The 20,038-nt window shown below is 42.5% G+C and overlaps 1 protein-coding gene across 2 annotated transcripts in view; it reads right to left on the minus strand.

The window, feature by feature from the left end:
* The window catches only part of KANK1 (KN motif and ankyrin repeat domains 1), a 129,681-nt gene that overhangs the window by 34,062 nt on the left and 75,581 nt on the right, over positions 1-20,038 (minus strand). For both annotated transcript variants that reach the window (XM_054287199.1, XM_054287190.1), the window contains one exon: positions 16,150-16,266. In XM_054287199.1, the coding sequence (XP_054143174.1) occupies positions 16,150-16,186 (37 nt within the window). In that variant the 5' untranslated portion in view covers positions 16,187-16,266. The remainder of the gene's footprint in view (positions 1-16,149; positions 16,267-20,038) is intronic.

Below are 20,038 nucleotides of genomic sequence, written 5' to 3' on the forward strand. Positions count from 1 at the left end.
TCTTTATACATCTATCAAATCCATGTGTCTCTGGTTTAGAGAGGTGAGACAGTGTCAAATACTTTGCATAAATCCAGGTAGATAATATTGGATCCCGCCATCCACTGTCACCCCACCACGAAAGGCCCCCACATTTGTTGGGCATGGTGTGCCCTCAGTGAAGCCATGTTGGCTGTCAGGAAACACCTCCTGATTTTTCATGTACATAATTTTCAGGAGGATCTCCTCCATGATCTCACCTGGCACTGAAGTGAGGCTGACCGGCCAGCTCTTGCTTTGGTACTGTGATCAGATGGATGCACTAGTCTGGATGTCCCACTGTCACCTCCTCCTCAGGGCTCAATTCCTCAACCACAGAACAATTTCTTAACCTTGAAGAGGTTAAGAAGAGACTCTAGCTTTTATTCTTCCCTTTGGTACATATGTGCCAGCTACAACAGAGCATTTTGGTGTCTCATAGAAAATGCTCATAATGCTTACCAGCCAGCTAATCAAAGGAGGTTATATCTAGTGAATAGCCCTTTTGGTGTTAGAACAGGGTCTTTCAAGGTCACATTACCCATTTTCACACTGTTAAGTGTTTTCTTTCACATGGTACAAACAGACTTAACTACAGAATTTATATCTGAACATCATATACCCACAGCTAAAAGTTATTTCTGTGAGCTGAAAGCAAAAACCACCTTCCAAAAACACACCTCTTAACCCTCTCTAGACCTTTTAATGTCTAAAACTTTTACATCTAGAATCTGTGAACTGAAAACTTGCAGCTCAAACAAAAGTTAATTTAAACTAGAAAATACATACTATAAGAAAGTTATACAAATTAATTAATCCTGAATAGATAATATTTTTTAGGAGAAATATGTTCCTGGGGAAGTAAAAAGCACAATAATCTTAAGAGTGACGGCAAAATGCCCCTCTATTGAAATTCACAAAATCTGCTTTATATTATTGACAACTGCTTCATTTGAGGCTGATAATAAATCTACTTTTTAATATACTTGGAATAATTCAATATCTGTCAGTTTTGTGTTGGAACATCTTGTGTGTGCACCACCTCAGGGCCATTAACCACGAAAACTAAGAGGCTTGCCTGTTTTGCCTGCATCCCAGTGTCTGACTCAGAGGTCCCAAGGGCAGTGAGTGGCAGGAAGCAGGGCATGAGTGGGAAGGGACACAGTCATTAGCTTAGTCTGCTACATGCCCATCAGCAGTAAGGAAGAGCAGAGCAGAAACCGTGGTGGTGACTGCTCCTGTTACCAATGCCCTGCCACCTCTGGACAGAAACAATTGGAAACAGTGGCTGCTTCGGCTGATTGCTGTTGCAGCCCCACCTGTGGGGTGAGCTTTGAGCATGACCAGCAGATCCACTGTCAGGCAAGTCAGAAACAGCCTTAGTTGCATTTCACTGATGTGCTTCCCATATCATCCTCCACCAATGCCCCATTAATGTCAAGCAATGTAACTGAGAAAGAAACACCTTGTCTTACACTGAAAGCAAGTGATGAACACGAGTTGACTCTCCCAGTGTTGGTGAAGCACCTTGCTGTCCTCTGTGACACAGGAGAAACCACAAGGCTCCCCCACCTCCCTGGCCAGCCCTTGAAAATGTGGCACACCTGCCCCACTCTTCCAACAGTACATCACCTCCTGTTGCTTCACTATCACAGCAAAAGTGACAAAGGAAAAGTGTAGTTACGAAGTCCAGGACTTGAATCCACACAGTTGGTTAGGCTTCACAATACTGAGGTAAAAACCCCCAAATTTTTTTCTTCCTTTCTTATATATCCAAATCATCTCCCCAAAGAAGTCATGGATGTAAGCAGGATGTTTGCCTGAAAACGTCTTTTAACACAAAGGTGCATCAGTGTTACCTGCTGAAGCACAAGCAAAGAAGGCTGTATTCCCTTTCTATCCAAGAACAACTGAATCACAAAACCAAAATATTTAGATTTATAATGCCATTATCCTTCTGTGCTTATAAATCTCTGAAGAGGTGAGAAGTGGAGAACAGATACATAGGGCTATTGTAACAGGAATAACCATCAGAAAAGAACCTGGACTCCTGGGATATAAACCTGCTGTGGAGTATTAAAACTGATTTACAGTTTCAGTTTTGTCTTACAGCTGTGCACAGAGTGGAAAAAATGGAAGAATTGTCTTCTGCAAGAATGGTTCAACAAATATTTGTTTTTATGAGTCCTGGAAGGACATTATTTTGTCACATGCTTGCCTCCATAAGAAATATGGTTTATGCTGCATAATCAGTATGATATTTCAAACACTGGAGATTGTTCCCTCCTCCCCTTCTTTATATTAATCTAGTACTGATTCCTTCTATGAGATGTATATTGCTTTCCCAGCTTCAAAAGCCTGAGTGATTTGCATTTGCCAAAAAAAAAATTGAACGCTTTTCCTCTGCATTTAAACTAGCTCAGAACAACAAACTGCTTTTCTGAAAAAAGTTTAAAAATAACTAAACCCAGTGTTTTATAATTGAAAGTCTATGAAAAATACTCAAAATTACCAGCTTTGAGGGCAAGAGCTACCTTTCTGCTTTTGAGGTGATGCTTTGCAGCAAATACGTGCACAGTCCCACTCCCTTCTCTAGAGCTTTCACAATGCTGATCTTCCATGAGAAAACCTGAGCTTTTTGAAGGAAACAAACTACTCTGCATATAGGGATGAAAACACAGAAGCTACCAGAGGTGCCTGAAACCCCAAGTGCAAACTCCCTTCAGATGGCAGCACTTGTGAGACAGCCCGACTAACCCAGCCCCACTAAAAACATGAAAAAACCCTCTACCCGTCCCAACTTAATATCCTGTCAGAACATCAAGGGCTGGTTTTAGCAGAGCCAGCCCCTCACCCAGGCCCATTCGAGGGTCTCACTCACCGATCCATGAGAAGCAAACCCCTGGATGTTAACGTGTTCCGTTTTTCAGCAAATTAAGGCTGAAGCACACTTTCCTTTGCCTTAAAGGGACTGCACAGTCCTGACACATCAGCAGGCAGGGAGCCCAGTGGTTGCTACAGAGCATTTATTTATACTCATTTGGAATTTCCTGAGACAGTCCCAGCCCGGCAGCCAGCCCAGCCCAGCGCCAGCGGTTTCCTTCACAGCCCTTCACATGCGGTGCACTTCACGCACAATGCCTCTGGCTCCCCAAGGGTTAACACACATGAAATTGGTAGCAGGACAAAGGAACTCTACCAAGTGACACACTAAAACGATGTTGGGTTTCTGGGCTTTTTTTTTTTTTTTGCTTTGGTGTGTTTGTTTTTTTTTTGGGGGGTGGGGGGTGGCAGGCAGGGGTTGGTGTTGATTTTTTTGTTTTGGTGGTTTTTTTCCTGAAGAAGACAGATGTAATTCCCAAAAGAGAATTTTAATTTCAGGTCACTTCTCTTCCCCACTGTGCTCTCCCTTCCTCCCCAAGCCTTTCACCCCCACCCACCTCTCATTTCTCACTCCTACATGTGGACTGAGAGCACAGAAAGGTTCATTGATGTAATTTGGGCAGAACAATTACCCTTGTTGTAACCACCACTGCTTGCAATTTTGTCTGTGTTACATTCAATCCTGTTTTATTTATGCTTCTCATATGCAGGTTATAATTTGAGGGATAAAAATAAAACTTTTAGTATATGTTTTGTTTTTTTTTCTAAAACACATCCAAAATATGCAAGATTTCCTTCATGTTAGTAACAACACTTTGAAAACAATGCACCATTTTTCCATATTCAATTTTCTTGTTTCCACGTAACACCAAGTATTAACTCAAGTAAGGATAACTGGAATTCTAGATGCAAGAAGACCCATTTCTCAGGATCATAAAAAGAGCCTCAAAGCCCTCAGCTCCATCTCTCTTTACCTCTACTTACAACAGCTGTTCTTAAAAGGTGACAGACTCATTTAACAAGGGCAGAGGTCCTAGGACTTCACAAGACTAAAGGAAAATAACCTTATTTTCATGTTTTTCATGCAGATTCTCAAGAAGAGTTGAAAATAAAAAGGGAGGGGGAACATGAATTCTCAAAACAATTTCCAAGTTCATTGCAGACTGGAAGAGCTTTGCTTCAAACAGCTGTGCTTCAGGATCTTGTGCTGAATTGGCAGGATCAAGGTCCAAGTCCTCTGCAATACCTTCAGCTAAAATTGCAGACTTCCAATAAAAGTGTTTCCTGAATGTCTTGATAGTTTCAGTGGTATTTAATATGAAGCAAAGTAATATACAATACTTCCAGGCATCAGCTTTTGGACTCTAAAGTAGATTCTGCCCTCTAGGTAATTTAAAATTATTTCCTTGAATTACAAGTCATTGATGTATCCAGTATAAACCATGAGCTCACAAAATAAGTCTGAAGAACCCAACTTGTTTCATCTATGGACCACAAAGATATTGAATTTTAAATGAACTGGGTTTGGTTTGTGCTCTAACAACCCCATGCATGAAGAAAAGCAGCTCTCCACAAAATATTATTTGGGAACAGTTCCTAACCATGGTTTGAAGCTTCTGCCAGAAAACAGAAAAACTCTAGGGCAGCTGACACTCAATCCATGTTTTCAATTCAGGAAAAAAAGGAAAAATTCAGCCCTTTAAACACTGCCTGGCCTGCAGCCACCACTTTGTGCTTGCTGCTTTTTAAGCCCTATCTTTCAACCAGCCAGGTGAGAATAAGCAGTGCAAAGCATGATTGTGTGTTAGTGGTGGGCATCTCTAGCTCCATCAGCAGGGGAGATCATTAAAACAGCCAAGTAGTTTTCTGTTGTGAAAACAAACGTGACACTTGGAATAGGGAGGTGAAGAGAAGAGAATGGCCAGAATCCAGTTGGGATTCTGCTCAGAGAAAAAAAAAAAAATCTTAACATTATATGGTTTCATTTTTCTAAAAAAAGACAGCATGATATCCTGTTTAGAGAAGAACAGATTTTAGCAGCTGTCTACACATGCTCCACCTGTTTATCATTACTCTGCGGTTTTGAGGGCTCGACATTTGAACAGGCACTTTATCAAGTCATGCACCTTGAGTAGACTGTCCTCAAAACTGTGTTACTCAGCAGGCTGAAAAAGACCTCATGAGTCCATACAATAACCCAAAGCGTGTATCAGTACATCAGCCCTTGTCCAGCAATTCAAATGTGGAGTCACCAGTTAAACTTAAAGGCAAAGAGCATATACGTATTTATTTTCTTGGCCTTTGAGACCATTAAAATGTCAAATAAACTCATTCAGCTACTGTTTGCAGTAGAAACAAAACTGAGGTCAGAGCACAGCTCCCCAGTGACTAAAAAACCTGACTTGGTCTGAAGCAGAGGGAATGTAAGGTTTGGTGCATGGGCAGCCATCCAGCTGATAAATTCTTATCTAAAAAGCAGCTTATTTCACACCCCTTTTGAAAACAAAAGGCAGAGAGAGCACAATGGATCTGTGAAAGGCGATGGACGAAACACAGCTCTTTAAAACACATGCCTCCAACAGACCATTTCCTCAGCAATGGTGTGACTCTGCTTGGAAAGAATGAAATAATCTGCCTGATTACAAAGATCCAGTTCAGGGGAGAACAGAGCTTGGCCATACCCACTACTGTCAGGTTTATGTTCCTATCCCCAAAAACAGCTGCTGCATTTTGATGCAGATTGGATATGGGGTTCTTCTAGATTTTAATTTGTGAGAGAATGGGCACGCTATTCTGGTTTTTTTCTTTACAGCCTTCCAGAATTTGGCAGCTGGTTTCCACAGAATGATTTAAAACCTGCTAGCCACTGAGGTCAGACATGAAACTGATCTGCCCAGCCATCTCCTCTCTAGTGGATGCCTCTGGAAGGGCCTAAGAAGCAAACATACTTCTTCCCTTGATGTACAGAAACCTGCAACTCAGAGACTTCCCAAGCTGGGGTGGTCCAGGATGGTTTTAAGTCACAGTGTGTCAAATATATGTTTTCAGGTGCAACTGATAAATGCTCCCCATATTATTTTTAAGTGTACATCTAGTTTGGAATCACACAGAATGAACTTCAACTACTCGATATTTTGTGTATCCCCAGGTAAGTAATGCAAATCTGATTGCCTGGGAAAGCTTATGGTTTTGTTGTGGGAGCAAGTAGACAATTCAAGCCTTCATATCTGGTGTTTTTTTTTTTTTCTTAGAATCATAAAATCACAGAAATTTTTAGGTTGGAAAAGACCTTTATGATCATCAACTATTAACACTTTCATGTTCACTACGCGAACATGTCTGTTCCCAAGCACCGCACGTACACATCTTTTAAACACCTTCAGAGATGGTGTTTCCACCACTTCCCTGAGAAGCCTGTTCCAAACTTGGCAAACGTTTTGGTGAAGAATTCCTATCCAGCCTTCCCCGACACAACTGGAGGCCTTTGCCTCACATCACTTGTTCTGTAGGAGAAGAGGCTGACCCCCACCTGGCTACCCTCTCCTTTCTGGCAGTTGTAGAGAGTGATAGAGTCCTCCTGAGCCTCCTTTTCTTCAGGCTAAACAACTCCAGCTCCCTTAGCTACTCCTTAAACAACTTGTGTTCCAGACCCTTCCCGAGCTCTACTGCCCTTCTGTGGTCTCCCTCCAGCACCACCATATCCTTCTTGGAGTGAGTGGCCCAGAAATGCACACAGGATTTGAGGTGTGGCCTCACCAGTGCTGAGTACAGGGGGTCAGTCCCTGCCCTGCACCTGCTGGCCACACCATTGCTGGCACAGGCCAGGATGCCATTGCCCTTCTTGGCCACCTGGGCACTGCTGGCTCATGCTCAGCTGCTGTCACCAGCACCCCCAGGGCCTTTTCCTGTGGCAGCTTTGCAGCCACTCTGCCCCAGCCTGTGGCACTGCCTGGGGTTGCTGTGACCCAAGGGCAGGACCCAGCCCTGGGCCTTGTTGAACCTCACACCACTGGGCTCAGCCCATGATCCAGCCTGTCCAGATCCCTCTGCAGAGCCTTCCTGCCCTCCAGCAGATCAACACTTCTGCTGGAGTTGGTGTTGTCTCTAAACTGCTTGATATGCCCTCATCTAGATCATCCATAAAAACCTCAAACAGACCTGGCCCCAGTACTGAGCCCTGGGGCACACCACTGGTGACCGGCAACCAGCTGGATGTAACTCCATCCATCAACATCCTCCAGCCTGAGGCCTGGCCATCCAGATGGTTTTTCACCCAGTGAGCAGTGGGTAAAGTCACTGAGCCATGAGCAGCCTATTTCTCCAGGAGAATGCTGTGGGAAACAGTGTCAAAGGCTCACTTAGTCCTGGCAGAAACATCCACAACCTTTCCCTCATCCACTAAGCAAGTCACCTTGTCAGAGAAGGAGATCAAGTCAGTTTACCAGGACATCACACAGTAGCAGGATTGACGATGGACAGTAAAGCTGGACTGGATGAAGAGATACTACACACAGTATCACAGAGAGATGTCTCTCCTGCTGCTGTGATGGTGACTTGTTCTGTGGGCTGAAATGGGTGGCTGAGCCACATTTATGTTTGCAGAGTTTTAGTCTTACAACTTTTCTCTGTAAAGGGACAGATAAGTAATTTTCTCAAAATTGTCAACATTGCATTTTCCAGAGCACTGAAAATGGGTTGTGAGGAAGCAGAGGCAGAGGAAGGTTGGGTATCAGTCTACACTCTTCAGAGTACAGACTTGGAGAAGTCCCTTTGCATCCCTGGAGAGAGCTGGGGAGAAACCAAGCGCTGGAAAAAGGCACTGAGTATTAGGGAGCAAAAAGGGAAGGACAAGCATCCTGGACGGCAGACACAGTGTCTGAGAGAGAGGAAGGGAACAGGGCTGTAACTAATGATGACAAGGGAGAATGGTGAAAGTCTAAAGGGTGATGCAGTGGGTGCACAGCCATGTAAGCACACTCGGGTCCTGACAATCTTACAAGCTATGTAACAGCCATCTGTCTCCACATACAAAAAACAGACAACAGAAGCAGAAGAGAATGATTCTAGACAGGAATACCTTTTTTAAATTTTGTAACTTAAGATATGGAAAAAGATATCTAAAATTAAAGAATCTGCTGGAGGGAGGGGAGAAGAGGAAAGGGGGAGAAAGGACTTAGCCATGGGCTTACTGAAGTAAAAAAACTCTGGTGACATTTGTAAGTCCTTGAAACCTGACTGCCCTGATCTAACCTTTATGCTTGTATCATATGCAAATATTAGCCCACTTTTTTCAACCATGGCCATGCGCTTCACTTTATTTTGTTGCGCTGTACTGGTTTTTTTTGAAAGCTGCACATTTTAGATTTATGAAGCAGTGTACGTGAAGTGTTAAAATTTGACCTATTTACTAGTATTAGACCTGAAATTCCAGTAATAGCAGCAGAGTTGCACAAGTGTTTCCTTTCTATTACTTGATCTGCAAACCATATGACAGTGCTCCAGGCAGAGAGGTTGGTTGTGTGAAGCAAGGGTAGGGAAGGGGCTAGGAATACACCAACATGCCCCTCAGCAGTAAGAGACTGCTCCAGACAAGGGATGTCTGGTTTACATAGGGAGAACTGTCTGCTCCCAATTATCAGGTAATCTGATCCTCATCCTAATCTGACCAAACCTTCAAACTCAGATATTAAAAAGTCTGTGGCCACTCTCTTCCCCCCTGCCCCCCCCCCCCCCCCCCCCCCCCGCAGCTTTCAAACAAATAAAGAAGGGCAAAACTATTACAGACAGGCTCTTATGTATGTTGAAGGAAATCAACAGACTGTTATAAAGAAAAAAGATACAAGAATATATTAATTTTAAAAAGAGGAAACAGTTCTGTAAAACATTAATTACAGTGCAAGATAACTAGGAGGAGACATTGGGCAAAATAAAGGGATGGACTGTGAGAAGGGGTAAGGGTCACGTTACCTACTTCTATGGGTCAGAAGGTTTTGCAAAAGGTAGGGAAGGACAGACAGAAAACATGAATGAGTATGACTAGATTGCACACTCACCTACCTCTCCAAGCGTCTGAGCATTTAGTTTTGTCAAAGTCTATGTGAAGAGTCAGAAGAAGAAAGTTTTCAGCTCTTTTCTGAGCAGACAGCACAGCTTTGACAGCCTAGTCCAAAATCAGTAAGAAGTCACAAAAACTTCCAAATTGGATAAATAAGAACAAATAAGAGACTGAGAATATGCTCTAAAGAGTTTTAGAGAGATAGGGAGCAGAAGAGCCCTTTTTAGACCTGGTAGATCTGCTAATTCCCCCCAGACACCCCAACCTATATCCCACAGCAGTGGTCAACCACTGCTTTCTGCCAATGTGGTAAGTGTAATTTCTGGATGAAATCAGAGGACGGAATGACAGAAATAAAAAGAGGAGGATAGACACAAGCATGCTGTTGTCCCAAAGCTCAGAGCTGGTTACACTGGGACATCCTGGCAGAAATAGTACCCTGCTGCCAAGGGGAGTCATGTTACCAGAGGAAGGAAATGGAGATACAGCAGCAGTGCCAACGTGGGAAGTCCAAGTGCTCCCTCAGCCCCTAAAAGTGCTGTGGAAACATGATACAGGAAGGGCTGCCCTTCTGTCATCTCTAATACAAAGCCTTACAAATGGCTCAAAAGAGAGGGAGGAGAGAGGTGACCACTACAAGAAGCTTCTCAAGGACTTCTGCTCCAGTGGTAAGCCTTTTGTAAGGAACATGTCTAAATGTAGGCACTCACATATTTACAAACAGAAGGACAAGCAACTGTCATCAGGCTATTTTCATCCAAGTAATTTTCCTGAGGGACTATATACTTTTAAAGTGAATAAAATATCTTCCCTTCCCACAGGGAGGAGATTCATATGCATTATTCATTAAATGCTTTTTAAACACAGAATAATCTGGGAAGTGAGGAATGCTGTAGAATAGTTTTGGGGAAAATTTACTGAGTTATGTGTCTTGTAAGTGTGGAAAAGCAGACAATGAAGAGAGAACAATTTTTCAGGTCTAGAAAAAGTTCATTCTTGGTGTTTTTCTTGTGACAGGTGCCTGTCCTGTTTCTGGTGCTTGCTCCTTACCCTCACCCCAGCTGCCACCAGACAGTGCAAAGCAGTGACTTCCACCACGGGAACTTGGGGGTTTTATCACTGTTAATCTCCAGTTCAATAAGGCTGCATGGTACCACAAACAGCAATATGTGCCTGTTGAGTCCCTAGAAAACCCTAAAATACAAGATGAGCACCCTTAGCTGCCTCCCAGGGTGTAAAGGACATGTATTTCCACAGGGAGCAGCAGCAGGCCACAGGAGAACGTCCAGGTGCTGCCCACACAAGTGTATCACAACGTCCCAGGGAAGGAAAGCATTGCTCCATGATCAAGCTTTCATCAGAGAGAATGAACACAGTCCTCTGCCTAGGTGAGATGTAAGAATCTGGGCAGCTCCAGAAAGTAATCCAGAACAAGACACAATTGCAGTAATCTCTGACAAGTCAATTAAACCTCTTCTTTTTCTCAAGGCCACTTTGTCCTCCTGCAGAGCATCAGCATCTGCATATCACTGTTTTGTATCTTGGGCCATCTCTTTCCCACCACATGCAATCTCCATTTCTAAGGAGTGGGCTATCCAGAGCAGACTCCTATGTCCCCAACTTCCAATGACACTGTATTTAAGGTATTCTTTTTTTGTATTTAAGGTACTTCTTCCTGATGCCTACCTTTCCACCAGAATCCAAAATCAGACCTGTAGCACTGGTCAACAGCTTTGGGCAACAACTCCTGAGTAAAAGAAGATGTGTGGTCACTGGCCCTCTGCAGTCCCATAAAGGCCTTTAAGTTGGGCAAATGCAAGTCAGTGAATTTTTAAGCTTTCCGCTGCAGGGGCAAATGCATCTTTGGATTACAGTCATCAACTAGAAGTTGCAGAAGCAATTACTAATTCAAGTAAAAAGATGCATTCACTGTGAGATCACGTGCTTCAGTTCCAGCCATCTGTCCTTAAGGCAAATCTGGCATCAGTGAATGTACTACAGCGCGCTGATGAAAATTTTGATATGACTTATGATAGAGATTATGTGAAATCACTGGAGGCTCACTCACCCTTCTCCCCACAGATTTCAGGGTCCCACCCTAGCTTGTTTTTACCAGAGTGACTCACAGGATCACTTGTGGGTGAGGCTCCTGCTGGATCCCAGTGACAGCTGTCTGCCCATCCCAAAAGCTCAAGACGGCAGGCCAATGGAGCAGGCTCTCCTGATGGCAAGAGCCTTTCACCAGCTACTAAAACACACACTTGGGCATACACCCATCTCCATTAATTCTGAAAATTATTGGAAACAGGCTTGGAGCAGGGAGCATGGTAGGGGAGGAATAGGTTTAAATAGTCTGTCATCACACAGTCCTGACTCAAACAAATTGTCCTTGCATGACTGATTAGGTAAAAAGACAAACTCTCCTGAATCCTGGTCACTTGCATCTGCTAAACAAAGTAAACTCAGAGGCTGCTGAGCGCAGAGCTGGTTGTGGCAGTAGCATTGCAGCCATGCCACAGTGACAGCCACCATGCAGGAAGCAGTGAGAGCGGCTGGCAGCTGGCTCCCAGGGCAGGCACCTGCACCACTCAGGAGGAAAGGCTGCAGCAGATGGACTACTACCTGGCAATCAAACACTTTCAACTGCTAACTCATTTAGGTGTGTAAGTTCCCAGATGGATGGTCTGTAATGAAGAATGGTGGATATTCTGCATAAGTTAGTAACAGCGGTAATGTTCTGGTGCACGCTTTCTGCTTAGACTATATTTACATCATGAGGCTAGAAATAATGCAAAATTCTGTGCATATTACCTAAAATGAATGAAGAAAATGGAATCAATTTACAGAGGGACTGTAAATCAAATAATACAGTAACTGAAAGAAAAGTGTGCCTACACATCTTTGGTAAGGGTTGTTACAAATCAATGCAGAGGATGTGTATGAATAAAACATTTGCTCTAAGTAAATGTTGTATTTACCGGCCTCAATTAAAAGGGTTAATAAGTTAACTGGGGTTTTCATAATACTTTTCAACAGTTGCTCAAGCATTTATATACCAGCAGATGGAAAACACATTTATTAAACATTTGGTCTTTGAGTCATGCTGACGTTAGTAGTATCTCAAACAAAATTAATTCAGGCAGCAGTTTTTCGTAATGGCCTCGTTCTCTGACTAACTGGTGTATAGTTACAACTTTATGTAGGAGTTAAGAAAACAGCTCAGATACAAAGAAAATCTGACCAGAAGCTCCAGTGTAACTGTGCACATATGAAATAACTAGAGGATGCCAGGCTGCTGCAGAGGAAACAGTGGTCCAGATATGGTTTGTATCTCTCATCAAAGCACCTGTGGTCCCACAGCCCTGGCTTGCTGCAAGGAATGGAGGTGGATGCCCAAATCAGTGAGTGAAAAGAGTGAAAAGAGTACACTGGAAGCAAAGACACTCGACAGCTGCAGACTGGCTATCACAGCAGCAGTGCCTTGCTTTACAGGTGCATTAACGGTGAAAATGGTGTACAGGTGCTGCAATGCCACTGCTTTAAGAATTGTGCAGGAATCTAAAGCATGGAGCGGAGTTAAACATGCAGGTAAACAGTTCAAATGAATGTGTTTGCAGGATGCTGTGCTTCTGTATGTAGAGAAGCATGTTAAAAATGGAGTGGGAAGGCATGGAAACATAAATCCACACACTACACTGAGGAGAAGGCAGAGACAAAAGGGAGGAAAGAGAAAAGAGCAGGGAAATCTCCGACCCTGCATACAGAAAATAATATGCATTTGCTTTACAGCAGAAGTAAAGAAAGGGTTTGTGCAACAGCCTTGCTATACTGACCCCTGCAGCCCATCCTACTCAAGAAAAGTGGAAATGCTTTTTTATGTCTGTTAAGAAAAAACTAACAATTCTCCAGTCTCTGGATATAGAGAATGAGGTCCTTAGGGAAGTAAAATAAAACATGTTTTTTATTATGGTTAATGACAAAACCAGTTTTTAATCCTTTATCTTTTCTAAATCTAAATCCTATGTTTGTTTTGTTGCTTCCTTGTTTTCCATATCAGAATAAATAGAATTAGACTGGAAGTTTATTCCATGCAATGCCTTTCAGAACCTGTGTTTTGAAAAGCAAGTTTTTACAAAGAGGTTGTTAGTGAAAGGAGTGAAAATCCATCCCGAGCTATTTCCAAACTGCCCTGTAAGTTTTCTGCTCGTGCATTGTGCTTTTTGTAGCTGACTGGGAGACATTTCTACAGATATCACTACAGAAATGCTAGCAGAGCCTCATTAAATAGATGAATTATGCATCAGTCCTAGCAAGCACAGAAGCTAACAATTACTGGAAGTTTCACCCAGCAGTTAATGGAGACACTAATACTATTTAGAGAAACAATCACCTCATTTATTTTTTTCTTGTACTATGCAAAGAGAAATTAATTTGTATCGTGTACCAAACCAACTGCAGACTCCCAACAGGGTATTTCCCAGCTCCCAAGGCAGCTTCTTGAATGACTGCACAGCATGCTCTGGACTTGCACTGCACTCCTTAACCCTGGTGAGTTTACTGGACTGAGCAGTGAGCTCACATGCCACCAGGGAAAACTCTAAACAGTTATCCAGAACCTATAACTAAACACTATCCAGCACCTCATTAAATACAGCAAATTTTTCTGCAAGCACCAATTTATTCAGCTCTTTTCTGAGCAGACAGCACAGCTTTGACAGCCTGGTCCAAAATCAGTAAGAAGTCACAAAAACTTCCAAATTGGATAAAAAAGAACAAATAAGCTTGCAGCCCAAAGAAATACAGATCACTACAAGACCTCTGTGCAATGAAACTGTGAACAGAGTGATAAAATTTTGAAGTCAGCAGCAAACAAAACTATTGACAAACAATACTGAAGCATAAATCACAGTCTCTGTCATTTATTCACCACATTTAGGGTTAATGTCTTTACTGAGATAGGCAAGAGACAGAGAAACTTATGATAGGTGCTTTCATGATAAAGTCATCACTTGCTTTGTAGTTTATCTCCTATACACACTCACTAAAATATTTACAGCAAATCTACTTCCCATAAATATCCCCTTTAAAAAAATCTCTATGCAAATACAAAGTAGCTAGATCCTTTCATGGAAACAAGTTCCAAATTCAAGCATTCCCCAACAGATTTCATCTGCAGCAGCAGTACTCCATATAGGCTTGTACACTGAAAAAAAATTACTGAAATGGCACATAGGCATAATTATTTGATAGTGCAAGTACTCACATTCTCGAGTTAACCAAAGCAAACCACTGCTTGCTTCTTAGTCACTTCATACTTGAATGAAGCTGAACATGTGGTCAGACTTGCCAAAATATTCAAGTAACATAAATGCGGCTTAGTAGTCCCTAACAAGTCTTTCTAGTTCTTTTTCCTGCTGCTGATTGATTCAGAGGGCGCAGAAAACACCACCCCTGAAGTCTGTCTTTCCACTCGTAGAGCTCCATGCAATTAAGAAACTTGCTTCAGTACCTCCAACGCCCAGATCAGTTCCTGCTCATCCAAAGGCATTCTCTCCCAGGCAGCACAGCAGCACAACAAATCACAGGTATTTGCCACCCAATATTTTGTCTATTATGAACTGCTGAGGATTTGGAGACACGGGCGTACATAGCTGCATGTTAGAACACCGGCCTCAAGGGTTTGCAAAGCCAACAAGTCCTGACAGTATCTGCAAAATGTTGTCCAATTTAGTTCTGAATTAAATACTCATAATTTATTATAGCGTCTTTCTACGAATAAGGGAACAAACAGCTTTATCCTGCAAGAAGCCTTGTTTGCATAACAATCCTGAAACTAAAACTTCATCTTGCAGTAACAGCACAAGCATTTAGCTTCTTTGAGACTTACACATCAGCCCACCAACTTTTTCAATAGACAACTCTACTGCAGGGAGAAAAAAGATTAGTAAAGCAATCAGTAACACTCCATGCACAATTTTTCTTTCCTTGTAAGCAGAGGAAATTTTTCTGCATGACTTAAGTTAAAGGCATATTACAAACAAAAGTCAAGTTACATGGGGGGTTTAGGCAGCAAACAGCTACAGTTAAGTCAGACACGAGAGGTTTTGCAGTCCACCTTTTCAAAAGGGTTACTAAAGGTTACAAAAGGATATGGTTTCTGTCTTAAAGAATATACTTCCAATTATATAAAAAGGGGATGGGGGAAGGGAATAGAAATACCTTATTTCAGCAGTCTCAAGATTCAACAACATTGGTAAATTTAACCTTAAATCATCAACAGATAATAGTAGTTCAAAGACTTAATTCAACTTTCGCTAGCTTTTAAAAAACACTTGTTTTGCATAAACTGCACATAGTGACACTCCATATTTCTAATATCCTGCACACAAAATGTTTTAATCTCATGCTCTAATTAGAATAATTATACAGTGAGCACAGTGAGCAACTCACAAGCTCCTACCATGTACTTGACATTTTCCGTGTAATCCTACTGTAACAACCTCAGCTTTAGTGGGCTAAAACTATGTTTGTGCAGTGATCAGAAGAGGAAAATATTGACATAACTGCAGGAGGAACACTGCTGCTGTGTTGTTATCAGTTCTGCAATTCCTGCCCCCTCCTGACCTGCCAGCCCTCCTCAGCAACCTTTGAACATGCCAAGCAATCCATATCACAGAGTATCACACAACCAAAACAGACAGTTCAGGAAGTTCTTAAAATATAACAAAAAAGTGAACACCCCTTCAGGATATTGCTTTAAGAATGTTTTTATGCTTTGCAGAGAAGCAAGCAACAAAAATTAGACTGATCAGTAAGGGTGACCAGGAAGGGCTGGGGATTTGATGCATTAAGAGTTGATTAATCTCACAAATTATTACAGACACAGTGTAACAGCCACATGATTCTGCAGCAAAGCCCTAGGCCTCCCAGAGCCTAGAGTCAGCCCCTGTAGGTCCTTGAGAGCAGACGACACTGCATGCTGAATGAGTGAGTGCCAGCCCTTAAGTCTTCCCAAACTACTTTGCACACTATAAATATTTAAAAGACTATTGAGGTGGGGGATGGGGGGCGAACAGATGGGCTCTGATCTACCAGGAAACTGTTTTTCAGTGTTTAAACTGCCATTACTTCCTTTTCCTGCTCGCACAATGTAAGAATTCTTTTAATTAATAATCCAAAGGGGGAAGCGTTACCTGTAGCACTGCCGTTAGTATTTGCTGGGTAGGCCATGTTTGCTCAGTGACACATCCACAGCTAGGCTGTTTAGTGTCATGCAAATGCCATGCATCAAGTCCAACCAGACATGCAACCTGGAACAAACAAGTAAAAAGCAGTTAAAAACATGTAGTTTTAAGAAGTTAGGTACATTAAGCAGTAGTAAAGTCTCTCTTCAATGCAAACTTCAGCACAGCACTACCAAGCTCCTCTTAAATCAGCATCCTATTTATCACAAACCCCAAGGGTGTCCAAGTGACTGAAGCTGAACTGTGGCTCTCTGACAACCTCTGGATCTGTCGTCAGTGAGGATGTAATTAGCTGAATCTGAAATTGGCCTTGGATTTTCTGTCCTGCCTTCAGCTTTTTTGCAGCTGGTCTCTAAACTCCCCTGTACCACTGCAGAATCCTCATTTGCAGGCATGTGTGAAAAATTTTAGATTACCCAACATTTTGCAAAGGCAGGGTTAGAGAATTTTTTAGGTGAAGAGCACCTCCAGAAGCACTGTACCAGCGAGCAATTTCTGAGCTCAGATGTCCCCCTGGGGAGGTGAGGGTAGAAGCCTGAGATGCAGCCAGAGCAGGCATCTCTGCCTGACAAACCCAGACACCAACAGCTACTGTATGGAAGCCAGCAGGGTGGGGGGACCAGAGGAGGCATGGACACTGTCAGGAATAGTGCTCAGCTGGCTACAAGACCTCTCCGCTGCAAATTCCAGCAGCAATGGGTTCTCTGGGTGCGATGTTTTCTTCCAACCCACACATGGCAGATTGAACCAATAAGCAGCATTTGCCTGAAGCTCATGCTGCAGGTACAGAAAAAGAGCACTGTCCTCTTGGGTGGGTGGCTGCCAAGATGAAGCCAAATGAGAGGCAGAGGCCAAACCAGCAGCAGTTCTGTGGTTTGCTGGCTGACTCGGCAAGCCAGAATTGTTGGCTCTGCAGTAGGGCTCCTGTTCCTTCTTCCTTACCCACCTTCAGTGCAGGGGGCAGCCTGATCACAGATCTCACTTCAGGACAGAAGATCTGACTCATCTGGGGCTGCAGAGATGCCTCTTCCTGAGTCTGCTTTGAGTTTTCTACAGTCCAAACAGCATTTTATTTTGTTTACTCAGATAGGTGGAGCTTAGGCATATGAACAACATGCTGCTTTGCTGACCCCCATCTGACTTGGGCTGACAACGCCTCAAGAAACTAGTCACATTTTTCCAATTATATTTGATTGAGCTCTGATAGTATGTGCAGGAAAGCATTTAAAAGTTAAGCAGATTAGCAAAGAAAAAGAAAATCAAGAAATTAATGAGCGCAGGCACCATGTGAATTTGAGTCAGAGATACACTGACTGACAGAGAAGACTGGCTGACTTCTATGACAGAGCTCCATCATACAAGCTAATACCACTTTGCCTTCTCCTTCAAGAACACAAATACCTTCATTTTTAGTACAGTCTTAATATCAATTTTCCAAGAATGCAGAAAGAGCTTCATTGCAATTCCTCCTCCCCTAGCTCTGCCTTATACACTGATGTTGGCCGTCTCTTGTTCAGTGGAGGGCAGAGCATGAAGCTGCTATAAAGACATAAGTGAAAGGCTACGAACAGCAATATAAGGCAGGAATCCAATACAGGCCATGATGAATAGAGGCCCATCACAAGATTCCTGGCCTAAAGATAATTATAAAATTTCTGAAACAATGAAGCATGGCAAAAAAAAAAAAAAAAAGAAAAAAAAGAAAAAAAAAGAAAAACATTTTGCTGGCAGAGTTTGCAGCTGGGGCAGAAGTTTTAAACATGTGAGCTTTTGGGAAAATATTAACTACTTCCTTTCAAACAGAGAGATTTTAAAGCATCACTCCCATCACTGCTTGCTGAATGATATAAAGTTATTCTTTTAAGCTAAAGACAGGCAATTTTTACTGACTCCCAGTGAATGCTTACTGAAAAATTATCATCAGCCTCCATGTGAAGTTCAGGATGTGTCCTGAAGCTCAGGACAGCCCCTGTCTCAGGGCAGGCTGCAGTTAGCAGGGTATCAATCTCTATCATTGCAACCAAGCGTAAAGGAAACTGAATTTATTTACCCACTTCTAATTTGTTCAGCACAGCTCTGTGCTGTCTCGGTAGCACTGTAACAGGAGGTAAGCTTCCCTGCTTTCAATACATCCCCTGTACAAGGGGAGACCTGAGAGCATAGCATGCCCCCAGGGATGGGTACGGACAGATGGGTGGGAGGGGATCCTGCGGGGGGAGACATCTCTTTTAGGTGCACTGCAGTCCCAAGTATGAGTGGATCAACCACAAAAATGAGGCCTGATGACTGTGGCGTGCCTCATCATGGGTTTAAAAGTAAAATCTGTTACAATCACCATTCTCAGGCACAATGAGGAGAGCTTCTCAATGGCAAGAAACAAATGTAATTGAGGTGAGAATTGAGACAAAGTTAATTAAAATAGTGCTGAAAATCTAAACAAGGTCTGAGATCTCCATTTTGTTGTGGCTTGAAGAGATGAAATTGACCTGGTACAAACGGCCTTGTGAGTATGCTTCTGCCAGTTTCAAAGCTATGCAGGCTCAAGTACCTCAAGCAAACTCACTGGCTGCTTCTGAGCTTTAGTGATGATTAATAAAATAATTCAGGAAGTAAATTCAGTCCAACAGATAGAAGAAAATGAGGAAAAGAAAGGAAAACATAGGATCTAATAATTTGTTAGCTAAGCAAAATAATTTATTCCTATATTTTTGGTATGGTAGGTTGGTTTAGATTTTTGTTTGTTTTGTTTTTTGTTTGTTTGTTTTATATTACATGTAGCAGGACTTGAAATTCTGTCTAGTAAATAGCTCTTCAACTACAGAAAAAAATCTAATCTAGCTCAGCAAACTCATGGAAGAAGGGAATTTTGCTAAAATGTGCTTTGAGCCATACATTGGGAACTGAATTCCTGAAATTGCACCAGCACATACATGGATCATTTTTAGAATTGTGCCACATGTGATTCCCCAGCTGCACACGTCCCAGAAGCTGCATTTGGACACAAGTCTCTCATGTGGGCGAGGCACAGCAAAATACCAGAGAGGAGGAAAACTTAGTCTCCTCTACAGCAAAGCATATTCTCCAGCAGAGACATCTTAAACAAGAAAATTAGTAGAGGAGCTTGTATATTCCATTCCCAAGTCTTCAACTCTTTGCCTATGTGTTTTTACATGCTCAACCCATGCTTGCCTGTGAATACTGTGATTTACAGATCCTAGGGCAAATGCAAAACAAGCAGAGACTAGCTGTATGAAGAGTTATTGCTCAATGAAGCAGTTGTTAAAAGTGTTTTGCATTAGATATTCAAACTCTCTTCTGCCCTGAGGTTCAATAGCAGAAACCTTAAACACACATGATCCTCAGTTTCTACATTCACGACACCCCAGCTTTTACAGGTTTTTCCAGAATGGCAGTTTTTTAGGCAGAACATAAAGCCTGTGTCCTAATCCTGTCCTAGTCACAAGGGAAAAGAACCTTGCTCCTTTTTTGTGCTGCATCTTGCTAGGTCACTGATACCTATTCTGGTGTTTCAGCACCACGAGTATCTGAGTATGTATAGATCAGTTCTGGCATCCACACAGCAGAACTACAGAAATGCAGAGGCCTCTAGAGGCACAGACCTTGCAGAAAATCCAGACTCACACTTCAGTCTGATGTTTGCAGGAGACACTTAAGATAGACAACAGCTGAGGTTTGGTCTAAGAGCAGCCGTAGAACAGCATATCGGCAACATGGTAATTAGAAGAGAAATATAACTCAGCTCTTAACCCAGAGAAGCAGTCCTGAAAGTCCTCCTGTCCAGGGCTGAGGTCACATGTGGAAATGGTGATGGGCACAC

This window comes from Melozone crissalis, unplaced genomic scaffold (assembly GCF_028551555.1).
Source record: "Melozone crissalis strain CALT ecotype California unplaced genomic scaffold, PUWL_Pcris_2 ptg000005l_1, whole genome shotgun sequence".
NCBI classification, from domain to species: Eukaryota; Metazoa; Chordata; class Aves; order Passeriformes; family Passerellidae; genus Melozone; species Melozone crissalis.